The sequence below is a fragment of the Argiope bruennichi genome, chromosome 6, assembly GCF_947563725.1.
Source record: "Argiope bruennichi chromosome 6, qqArgBrue1.1, whole genome shotgun sequence".
Classification (NCBI taxonomy): Eukaryota; Metazoa; Arthropoda; class Arachnida; order Araneae; family Araneidae; genus Argiope; species Argiope bruennichi.
Window position 1 is genome coordinate 130,378,008 of NC_079156.1, and position 12,435 is coordinate 130,390,442.

At 34.1% G+C, this 12,435-nt stretch overlaps 2 protein-coding genes across 2 annotated transcripts in view; both read right to left on the reverse strand.

Annotated features, from left to right (window-relative positions):
* LOC129971207 (poly(rC)-binding protein 3-like) overlaps nt 1-12,435 on the reverse strand; it is a 99,248-nt gene that overhangs the window by 57,164 nt on the left and 29,649 nt on the right. The window lies entirely within an intron of this gene.
* Nucleotides 8,851-9,849, reverse strand: LOC129972063 (uncharacterized). Its single transcript, XM_056086044.1, has 2 exons — nt 9,357-9,849; nt 8,851-9,302 (listed from the first exon to the last, which is right to left on the reverse strand). Exons 1-2 carry the CDS (start codon nt 9,847-9,849, stop codon nt 8,851-8,853), a joined length of 945 nt encoding a protein of 314 aa, XP_055942019.1.

Consider the following 12,435-nt stretch of genomic DNA (forward strand, 5'->3'; position numbering starts at 1 on the left):
CTCATATTTCCCAATCACCAACATTTAGGAAAACGATGGTTTTTGACTATCTGAAACCCAACCGAGTTCTAACATTTTTTTTTTTTTTTCTCGAGGCAAGAATTTTTTTTTCGTGAAAATTCAGTTTTAAACAATCACGTGACTATCAGATTTTGCATGCGTCAATGTATAGAAAATGATTCCCCACCCCCATCTGAAAATCGTTCGCGTTCCATAATTTCATCTCGAAGCCATTTTTTAAAATTTTATTATATATATATTATATATATATATATTGCAAACAATTAACTCAAAATGGTTTGGAATGATCACGTGACTATTGTACTGTGCAATCGCCAACCTGGTGATGCCCCCCCCATCTCAAAATCGTTCGAGCTCCAAAATTTTTTTTGCCAGCTAGAAAAATTAAAATTAATATTATAAACTTTCGCAACCTCTGCTCGCTGTTTCGCGTTCTTTCCCATTTTCTTCGGGCGATAATTTCTTACGACCTGCCTATCTTTATCATTTTCTAATAATCCTAAAAGCGATAAATCGCCAATTTTCTGCCCGTGCATTTTGAAGCTTCAAAAATCCCAAACGAAAACAACATCATGTTCTCACATGATATATATATATATATATATATATATATATATATAAAAGAAATTTTTAGATTTTTTTATTGATATTGTTTATTTTAATTTGCTATTCCTTTAATTTTTTTTCAAAAATAATTTTATGGTAATTATTGTATTAATTCAACTGAATGACTGCAACCAATAAAAACAGGATATTGAAATGAATTTTAGTCAGTTTTCAGAACACTTAAAACTTAAATTGTTCGTGTTAATGTTATCAAAACACGAACAATAAATATATAAAAATTCCAATTTATGTAAGAATAGTTTTTCCTCGATCTTCAGTATAAGAGGAAAATAAAATAGACCAAAGAAAAATTAGTAAATGGGAAAGAGAAATTTAATTTTAAAATCTTTATGCAATCCTTCAAAATAAGGTGCTTTCCTGAACAGATTCAATTCGCTTGACATCACATCTTATGTCATGTAACATCTGTTTTTCCTCTCATAAGATTTGCAATTGATCCTAGAAATCAAGGTTTCCTGGCACATTTGACTTGCATCAAGTGATCATAAACAAATTTATTAATTTTCTTGCATACGAAGTATTAAGAGAGAAAGTTTTATTATCTTAAGACCACCTACAGTAGATTATTTATTTATTTATTTTTTTAAGAAGTGTTGTGTTTTGAGGTACAGAAGCCTTCCGCGCTTTGACGCCAATTATTTTGATTTTACCAAAATTACGAATGAGTTGACAGATAGAAGAAATTTTTATTTACTTATTGCGAAAGCAAAATATCACAATTCGAAAAGATAATAAATATCAACATCGGAAATTAAAGAAAAGTTAAAGAAAATTGTGTTAAATAAAGAACAAGGGATTCGAAAACAAATAATTATGTCGGTTTTAAATGGCTAAAATTCCGCATGCCATTTTTACACCAAAAATTTAGCTTTCTACCAAAATATAAATGAAATGAGTGGCGGATTAGATATTTCGCGACACTAGATATTCCACATTATGAGTCCTTTCTAATAATAAGATGGTCAATTTAGTTTCACATTACACATTTTTTAACATAATTTATTTTAAACTAATATTTTTTACTAGCTTTTTGAATATGTATCTTTGATTTCATTTATATATTAATCGCTTCGGGCAACTAGCTGGTTCACTAAGAATATTAATTACGTTTCATTTTAGGAGAGTTTTTTAGATATAACCTAATGCCGATGATTTCACCAAACTGTCGGTATTAAAGCCGTGTTATTATCGTTTGTTTTAATTAAGGGGACAAGGAACTTTGGAAATAAGCAAATATGGAAGGAAGCATGATATTTTATTTTTATCATTTCATCACCAAAATATAAGTTTATATTCAATTATAATAGCATATTGTTCAATAAAGTAAATATTTCAAAGGCCTAGTGAAAAACACACACATTTTAATTATTTTCATCAAAATGATATTGTAATAAGATTTAAATAGACATGTTCTTGGTGTCTTAATTTTTGAAGAAATTAAATAGAATTGATGATAAACTTTAAAAAAGAAAATAAGGTATGCATTTTATATTTCGAGGGTTGTTTTTTTTTTTAGATAGTTAAAAGTCAATTTTAGTTCCCAAAGGCATAAAATTCTCAAGAAAATTCAGTAAGTGTGCATAAAAATATTTCTAAAAAAATTAGTCTTTAACTGGAATTACAAAATCATACACAGTTTTATTCCAAATAAATTCATATTGAGTAATAAGGAAAAAATAGTAAAAATTAAAAATTAAATCTTGTGAAATATTTAGAATTTTTAAAAAATTATACATCTTAATTTTTAAAAAAATATTTCGTTTTAAAAAGATTAAAAAGAAATTTGACATTTATTTTTTAATACATATACATAAAAAATTTCATAATTTTAAGAGAATAACTTCAAAATTGCCCAATAGAGTCCACCATTTCCTTAAGTTATGTTTATAGCGCACATGAACTTAAGAGGGGCAGATCCATAATATCATAGAACTTATAAATACGTAAATATATTGTTCATCTACCTTTTAACTGCTGCTGATTGTAGATCTATCAAGAACAACAAATTCTTTTGTAAGTGTATAGAAATACTAAAAGGACAATATTAAATTTTAAAAAAAAACAACCTTTTAATGAATTTATCGTTTGAAACAGCGTCGTGACAAACAAAATAAGTGTCGGATTTAAAAGTGATCAATTGTCAAAAAACTTTCCGGCAAAAATAAATAAAAACCTATATGCTCTTTCGCACGCTAAGTTAAACAATGGAATGCACACCCTTTTAAACGCATAACAGTGTTTTCTTACAAACTGCTTGTTCCAAAACAGATGTTCCCATTCATTTCAGGAAACGAAAAATATCAACAAAACACCACCAGCTGATCTCCGTCATCAAAACATATAAAGAAAAACAGAAGGCAACGGATTGTCTTTGTTTTTGTTCTCTATTTTGAAGTAAACCATACGTACTTACGGTAAAATAATTTTCATAACTATTTGTATGACACCATTTAAAGTAAAGAATAGTATTGGTGTTGTTACAACTTTTAAAGATTTTAAAAAGTATTAAAATTTTTATAATCTTTATTTCTACATAAATTAAGAAAAATAGTTAGGAAATAATTTTGGTGTAAAAATTTTTAATTGTTAGCTAAATATTTATTAATAAATATTTCTTTTCGCAATGTTTTTGATAAACATTTTACATTTCATATGATTTAGTTTAGTGGATTTCCGTTTGCCAATTTAGCCCAATAGAACCTCATTTTAGTTGCCTTAGATAAATGTTATATTTTCATCGCCCCCCCCCCCCGAAATGGTAAACGAAACACAAATATGAAACGGTATGATACAAAAAGTATGAATAGAAAAATTTTAAAAAGGAAATAGAGTTTTTAACAATTCAATCATACTGTTCGCTTCAGTATCCCGAGATTACCACTTTTCGACGATTCTACATCGCTAAGGGGTGACAGTCGGAAGGATCAGCATATTTCCGGAATTCTTCCTCACTTTTTTTTTTTACCTTCATTTCCGCTCTATTAGAAACTTTTACATTCAGCTTTTGTCCACGTTTATGTGAGTATAGTGTCGTTTTTGACCGTACCATATTATTTTAATTCGAACTTTCGTATTTATTGTTTATACTGCTAATTCAAGCGGCAAAAAACTTTCAGGACAGACATGAAGAATATTTTACGCTGTTAATGTTAAAAAATTCAACAACAAATAAAAACACAAATGTTTTAATTAAAAATAATATTATTTTGTAAATAAAAAAGTGAATTAGCACATTTTAACAACATAAATAGTCCATTTATTCACCATAAGTTAATGTGTATTTATCTTATAATAAATCCATTATATTGTGATTTAGTATCTTTCCTGACTATATAACGAGTTATAACCAGTTTTTAAGCCTAAGTTCCAAGTTCACCTTATTGTTAAACATCTCCTCCTTCCATCAAAAGGCACTAGCAATGTAATTCCATTAAAGTTCAACTTACCCCATAAATAATCTAAATATTTTATATTACTAAATAAAATTTAAAAGTTCTAATCTAACGATTATACAAAATTTCATGACGTTAGAGCAGTATGCGCTCCTCCAGACTAGTTCAAATAATTTTAATCTTTCCCTAAATTTACAAATTAAAGTAACTATTCCAAATTATGATGTAGAAGTGTCCGTGACTACTTTGTCACACCTCAAACGACGTTGCAGTTGCCATCTCACCCCTATTTTGACTAAATAAACGCCACATGACGCATGCGCAGAGTTTTTTCGAATCTGAGAACGAAATGTAAGAAGACCGCTTTTAACGTTCTTGTCATAATAAAATATCAAAAACAATTAGAACTCTATAAACAGAAGGGCGAATAAAACAATTATTAAACTGCTTTTAAAAAAAACTTAACGAACGGAATAAATTCATGCACACATGATACACTGAACATTGTCTATTTATTTGCATATTGTCTATTTAATAATAATCTTATTCGATGCTGGAAGTCATAATAAATATAAGATATTAAAGGACGAGCATCTTAATTTTTCGCCATGCAAATGGTGCGACTTCTTTGTAAATAAGATTATATCCAAAAAGACAATGAAGCCTCCACAAACCTGCGTCATAAATTACAAAAGATAACTTGATGTTCAAAAACATAACCTCGCATAAGGATCGAGTATCTTAATTGCAATACGCTGTCAAGAGCACTAAAAGCTGTCATACGGATGAATAATTTAAAGCTACATTTCGCTTTCCGTACAATGCATCTAACCAAATGATTCGTCAACAAAGCGCTTAACTTTAACTAACTATTGTTTTCTAGGTATGGTATGGTATGGTATAGTTAAGGTTTTCTGGCACAAGGTCCAATTTAGGACAAGCTGCGCCACCCACAAGGATATTTAAATAGTTCCATCATAAAAGTGTAAAATGTGTCAATAAAACAAGGGTACATTGTAAAACGTCAAAAGTTCAGAAGGTCTATGATTTATAATGATTTGGCACAAGAATAAAAATAAAACTCAAATTTTAAATGCTATGAAAGAAACCAATGGCTTTTAAAAAGTCAAAAAGTTTTAAGTGAGGTTTCTCACCCACTAGGTCCTGTAAATTTAAAATAGGCGAATGAAAGTGAGTTAAACGGTCAGAAGTAAAATTAGGACATTGAGTAAGAATATGTGCAATAGAATTGATCACTCCACAGTTCGTACAATGAGGGGCTCGTTCACCAAACAGCAAATGTCTATGCGTATACCTTGTGTGTCCGATTCGTAGACGAATTAATTTTACATCTGCGCATCGGTTTGGTAAAACTGACCACATATTTATTTTTGGTTGAATAGCATGTAGTTTGTTATCAACCTGCGTGTCCCAAACTTCTTGCCACTTTTCATTGATGTATCGTTTGATATAACTTGATACATCACAAAAGGGAACACGGAAATTGAAAGGTTCTGAAGCTGATTTTGCAGCTAGATCTGCAAGCTCATTGCCATGGATTCCAACGTGACTCGGTACCCAGCAGAAAATTATTTCAAAGTCTCTGTTAGCCAGTATTGATTCTTGCTCCATTATTTGTGCAACAATTGGATGACAAGAATAATCAAAATTTTGTAATTGCTGCAAAACGCTCATGTTGTCCGTGTATAAGCAAAATTTACGACAGTCGGATGAAGAAATATTTTGCAGTGCACATAAAATAGCAGTTGCTTCTGCCGTATACACTGAGCAGTATTTGGGGAGAGTATAATTATAAGGAGTGTTATCTAAAATAACACCGAAACCAACATGATTCATCGTTTTCGAACCATCCGTAAAGATTGCTTTATAATTGTTATACTGGGCACGATGCTCAAGGAATATTCGCTGAAGCGAGTGTGCATCAATATGAGATTTTTTGAAACCAATGAATGGGTTTATATGAGAAATGCATGGTGTATTCCAGGGAGGAAAGCAGAAACGGTCAATAGACAATATGCTCACTTCAGAAAGTTGTGTGTCTGAAATGAAGGATTTCATGCGTTCATAAAATGGACGGATAGCCGTTGGACGAGCATTATAAATTCGCTCTAAAAATTTGACTGAGAGTGGTGTAAATTAAAGGATGATTAGGTGTGGATGAAATTTTAAAATAATATTGCAATGACAATTTCTGGCGACGCAGAGATAATGGAAGTTGATGGCACATTACATATAAGCTTTGCACTGGGGATGTGCGGAAAGCTCCAGAGCAAATCCTCAGAGCAGAATGATGGATTGTATCAAGTTTCTTCAAAGCAGTATTGCTGGTAGAGCCATATGCTAAACAACCGTAGTCTATACGAGATAGAATCAGAGCTTCATATACTCGGAGTAATGATGTCCTATCAGCCTCCCAAGATGTGTTGGAGAGAACCTTTAGAATATTTAGCATTTTTTCACATTTCTTTCGTAGAAAGGAGATATGAGAATGGAAAGAAAGCTTTCGGTCGAAAATTACCCCGAGAAAACGTACTTCTGGTACAACAGGAAGAACTCTATTGCGTATACAAATTTCAGGTTCAGGGTGAAGACTGCGTTTTCTGCAAAAGTGGACGCAACAACTTTTACTTGATGAAACTGTGTATCCATTCTGATCACACCATTTCACAAGACTATTCACAGCAGTCTGCAACTGCCTTTCAATCAGTCTTATGTTTGATCCCTGGCAAGAAATATGCAAATCATCAACGTATAATGTGCCTAAAACTGATGAAGGAAGTATTAAAAGAATTTTAGAAATGTGGATAATAAAAAGAGTAACGCTCAATACGCTACCCTGAGGAACACCTTCCATTTGAATAAAAGAGTCAGATAATACTGATCCAACACGGACTTTAAAAACACGACAAGATAAAAAATTTTTAATAAAAAGTGGTAATTGACCACGAAACCCAAACTCATAGAGGGTTCGAAGTATCCCATAACGCCAAGTCTGGTCATACGCCTTTTCAATATCTATGAATATGGAAACCAAATGATTTCTCCGTACAAATGCATTACGGATTTCTGTTTCCAACTGTAAAATGTTATCAAGGGTAGATCTACCTTTGCGAAATCCACTTTGATGTAAAGGTATACGGTTTTCCAATTCAAGTTGATGGATAAGCCGGAAATTAACCATTCTTTCAAATGTTTTGCTTAAACAGCTCGTAAGTGCTATAGGACGATAGTTTGAAGGGTCTGTTGGATCTTTCCCAAGTTTCAAAATTGGAATTATAATAGCTTCCTGCCATTGCGACGGAAAAATTCCTTCATTCCAAATTCTATTATAGAGGCGGAGAATATTATTAAGTGATGGAACACTCAAATGGCTAAGCATATGGTATGATATTCTATCGGGTCCCGGACTGGTGTTAATAGATTTGGAAAGTGCCTTTTGCAGCTCACACATATCGAATTCAGAGTTATATGGGAGGGCATGTCGTACTTTAAAGTTAATTGGTTGTCTCTCAGCACAGTTCTTTATACTTAGAAATGTAGGATTATAGCTGTCTGAACTAGCCACTTTGGAAAATGTTTCAGCAATAATATTGGCTATATCTCTGGGTGATGAGTAAGTACAGGAATTATTCTTTAAAACCGGAAATGTAAATTCTTGGTAAATACCGTTAGCAGCCTTTACTTTTTTCCATAAATGCTTACTAGATATATTAGATGTAATACGAGACACGTATCCAATCCAATATTCCCTCTGACTGCGTCTTCGAACTTTTCGGGCAAATGCCTTTGCACACTTGAATGCAACGAGATTTTCTGTTGTTGGATATCTTCTAAAAATATTCCACCGTTTACTTTGTGCCTTCTCCGCTTCACGGCAGGCATTATTCCACCAAGGTTTGGAGAGCTTACGAGGTCTGGTAGAACTTTTTGGAATTGCATTATCAGCGGCATATAATATAATTTGAGTTATTTGTGTAACGGCCTCGGAGATGTCCAAACAATTAACCATTGCTTCAGTGATTGTGGCCAACTGCTGAAAGCTTTCCCAATCTGCCCGTTGGAATAAGTAGACAGATGGTCGTTGTGCCATCCTAACACTATCAGCAAGGGCAATCAAAATTGGAAAGTGGTCACTATTCAGAAGATCTCTTCCAACTGAAAAATTTAAAAGTGGAAATAGTATTGGCGAACATACAGCAAGGTCTAATGAATGAAATGAACGAGTAGGTTCGTGAAAATATGTCTTTTCATCACTATTTAACAGGCAGAGATTATGATCAGATATCAACTGCTCAATTTGCTGGCCACGAGAGTTGGTGTCCTCATTTCCCCATAGGATGCTATGTCCGTTAAAATCACCGAGTAATATGAAGGGAATAGGAAGTTGATCCACTAAAGAGTTTAAATCTTCTTGTAAAATCACCTCACGTGGAGGGAGGTATACACAGCAAACTGTTATAAGTGTCTTTATGTGGACTTGAATAGCAACAGCCTGCAAATTGGTATGAAGGATAATTGTTGTGCTGGGGTAGAAGTTGGAAGTGAAAATGCAGACACCTCCTGAAACACTAGCATTTAAATTTGTATTTGAATCTTTGCGGACGCAGTTGTACCCTCTAATTTTAGAGATTATTGAGGGTTTTAAATAGGTCTCTTGTAAAGCAAAACAGACAGGCCTGTGTTCATTTAAAAGTGATTTGATTTCGACGGTTTTAGAACGATACCCACGACAATTCCACGAAATGAAACCAGACATGAAAAAAAAAAAAAAAAGAAATGTTTGAAAAAGTTACGCAGGGCCGCCTGGAGGCGATTTATTAGGAAAATTATCCATTTCTACATCAGATATATCAGATGTAGATGGACAAATTGCTAAGATAGAGTCTGAAGTAATTGGTATATCAGAAGGATCTGGAGGTTTAGGAGGGACTTCATTGTCAGATAGTTTGGCACTTGGAGGAGATTTTGTTTTCTTTCGTTTCTTCTTAGCGAAACGAGTTAAAGAAAATTCTGAATCTTTAGATTGAGAAACGGGTTGAGAAGATTTTTTAGTAGTAGAGACTGAATTTCGATTATTTTCAGTTTTTTGTACGTTATTGCTCTTTACTGATTCAAGAGCTGAATGTTTACAGGAGCAGGTTTTCAATGTATTAATATCTGTAAAGTCGGTCTGAGAACTAGTGCATTTAAATGTTGAACTTATGGCGGCACTATAAGTAAGGCCAGGTTTGGGTGTTCTGTCTAAAACGAATTTTTTCGCTTCTGCGTATGAAATATTTCTTCTAACTTTCAGACTTTGAATTTCTTTTTCCGTTTTCCATTTAGGACAGTCACGAGAATACGCAGGATGGGACCCAGAGCAGTTTAAACATTTGAAGGTCTGTGTGCTACAAACTGAAGTTTCATGATCATCAGCTGAACATTTGGCACATCGACGGTTGCCACGACAAGTTCCCTGCGAATGTCCGAATCTCTGACATTTAAAACAACGCTGAGGATTTGGTATATATGGTTTAACTTTGGATTGTATATAGCCAGCACGTATAAATTTTGGAAGTTCCGGGCTACTGAAAGTTAGAATGACATGTTTTGTTGGAATGAATGAACCATTGCGTTTAATTTTTATGCGATGAGCTGCACAAACTTTTTGGGAATGCAATTCCTGAATGAGTTCATTCTCCGAACAGTCAAAAAGATCTAAATCGGAGATGACTCCCCGAGAAAAATTCAGTGTCCTGTGAGGAGTTACCTCTACAGGGAAGTCTCCAAGTTGTGTTAATTTCTGCATCGTAGCAATCTGTGTTTTTGATGAGGTCTCAATAAGGAGATCCCCGGACGGAAGTTTTTTAGTAGATTTGACATCACCAATAAATGAAGAAATCAATCTTTGAACTATGAAAGGTGAAACTTTATTAAATGTCTTTGGTGTGTGTAAGATTAAGAATCTAGTATCTTCGGTGATTGGTAAACGTGGCGAAGTGTCTGAAAAACCCATGCAAAAAGGGAAAAAAATTCAAGCCCCGACGGCACCGCCCACCATGGAGCCCAACAAGGGAAGGCAGCCACCGGCTCTGGTTGCCTCCAGCCTCGGCGCTTACCCTGATGCTAGCCAGAACTTATACGCTAAGGGCCACTTCCAGGAACGTCTACCACCCTTAACGCAGAGCCCCAGAAGGTGACCCCTTCGCTTGATCCCCTTGAGCAGACCAGCCAAATGGCTGGGATACCAGCCGATTGATACACCGGGGACCGAAATGTACCACCCGTCTAATGGGTCGCCACGCACGGCATACACGTGGGGTTTTTGGCTGTCCATGAGAAGCAAGAAGCAAACAGAGCGGCGACAGCTTCTCATGGAGAGCTCCCTCGCTTGCCGTCGAGGGAAAGAAAAAACAAAGCAGAAAGCAGAAGGCGCAGAGAAGAGTAAACCTAAAGGGAGTAAAGATCCCTGGGTACCTCGGGATTGGGACACCCGTACTCACCTAAAGAAGGTGAGCCCCTGAGGGGTATTGTTTTCTAGAGGACAATGCAATAACTCAATTTCCTCACGAAACACTTTATCTGGATTCTCATGTAGATGAGAACACTGAAATGACTGAACACTGAAAACCAATTATTAATAATAAAAGGTAAGGTTTTAATTTAATGTTGAAAAAATTGTAACGAAAAGTTTATTCTGTTGTACAAATTCATTTATAATTAATACTTCAATTGTTGCAAAAGGGGTGATTTACAACTGGATCTCATTAAATTTTTTCAGTCTTATTTTTCAAACATGTTCTGTGCCATTTCGCTTAGCACAGTGCCTATTTGTTTACACCACGCACATGAATCTTATCCAGTTGACATGAAACACCACCGCTGACGTTAAAGGTGTTTTGTCTCAATAAACTGTAAAGCGATCTGGTCCTCGTTGCTTTTTCCCGAGTTTAGAAACAAATTAAATAGAAGAATTTCTCGGGAAATCCGTCTCTCTTGCGGGAGATTTTTTTCATCCCTCCAGAGAATTTATACTCCAGTACAGAAAGAGAAAAAATTTTAATCGTCAAAAATTCCGACCTTGGGATTTCGATTCATCTTAATTATTACTTCCTTATATATGAAGTATGGGAACCGTCTCCAAACATTCGAATTCGTAAATCTTCGTGTTTCAGACAGTCCGAAAAACATACTTTTGGCGTCATGTCCATCTGTTTGTGAACACAATCACTTTGAACTAGATGGATGAAATTTGTACCTGAAATAAAGACCAAATTTGCTTTATTTCTATCAGGAAATCATCTGTCCGGCTGTTCGAATACAAGTGAACTCAGAAGTTATAAAATACAAAGAGCAAGAGAGAGAGAGAAATTAGTGTACACGTTTAGCATCTAACATATAGATCCTTATGAAGTTTAGAACCAAATCTGTTAAACGGTTAACCGCCTGTCGGTCTGTGCTGTCGCATGCATGTAAAAGCAATAATTTAAATCGATGAAATTCGTCAAGTCATCTTGTAACTACAATTGCAATTCTGTGTTAAACCTTGATGTCAATTTGTTGGCAAAAAAGTGTCCAAAATACATACTCTCACGATAGATTCAGTAAAAATGCTAGATCCTAAAACCAAGATCCACATTTCGTAACTATTATTCATCAATGGCATGCAAGATATTCGCGATCTTCCCCAACGACTACACTTTTTGTGGGGGTAGGAGGAAAGCAAACTTTATTGGAGAGTATGCGAGAAAGTTTCAAGGAGACCATTCTCGCTGGTTGAAATGGGGGGGGGGGGGGGGAAAGTGGTGGTTATTGAAACAATTCGAAGTACATCATAAAAATGAAATATTTTACCATCCTTGTAAAGGAAACTTTAATTATCAGTACTTTCTATAGAGGGTCATGAAGTCCTACACTGATTTAAAAAAAGAACTATTTCATAGAGCATTATAATTTTTTTTTATTATGTAGTAATCTAATTTTTTTAGTTCAACAGATGGCACAAGTAACGCAAAAATGGCGATTTTACATTCGATTATTATAACAATGGCGTTAACGGAGGAAAAAGTTCAATGCCTTTTTGAATTCATTTCCACTCATTCAAATCGCGCTTTAATGTTCAATGTAAATTTTAGGTTTACAAAGGAGAGAGTATTTGCAATGGCATTTGTAAATATCGATACACTAAAAAAAAAAAAATTAAAAAAAAAATCACAGAAATTGTTTTTAGTGTGGCAGTCAAAATGTTGAATATCTGGCAAGAATGGGACATTCTTCGATCTACCGAGGGTGCTCACACTGAAATTTATTGATGTAAATGGTGTTATTGAAAACAATATGAATCGTCTTTATAATACATCGAAATAATTACATGCAGTATTATAGCAATTTTTTA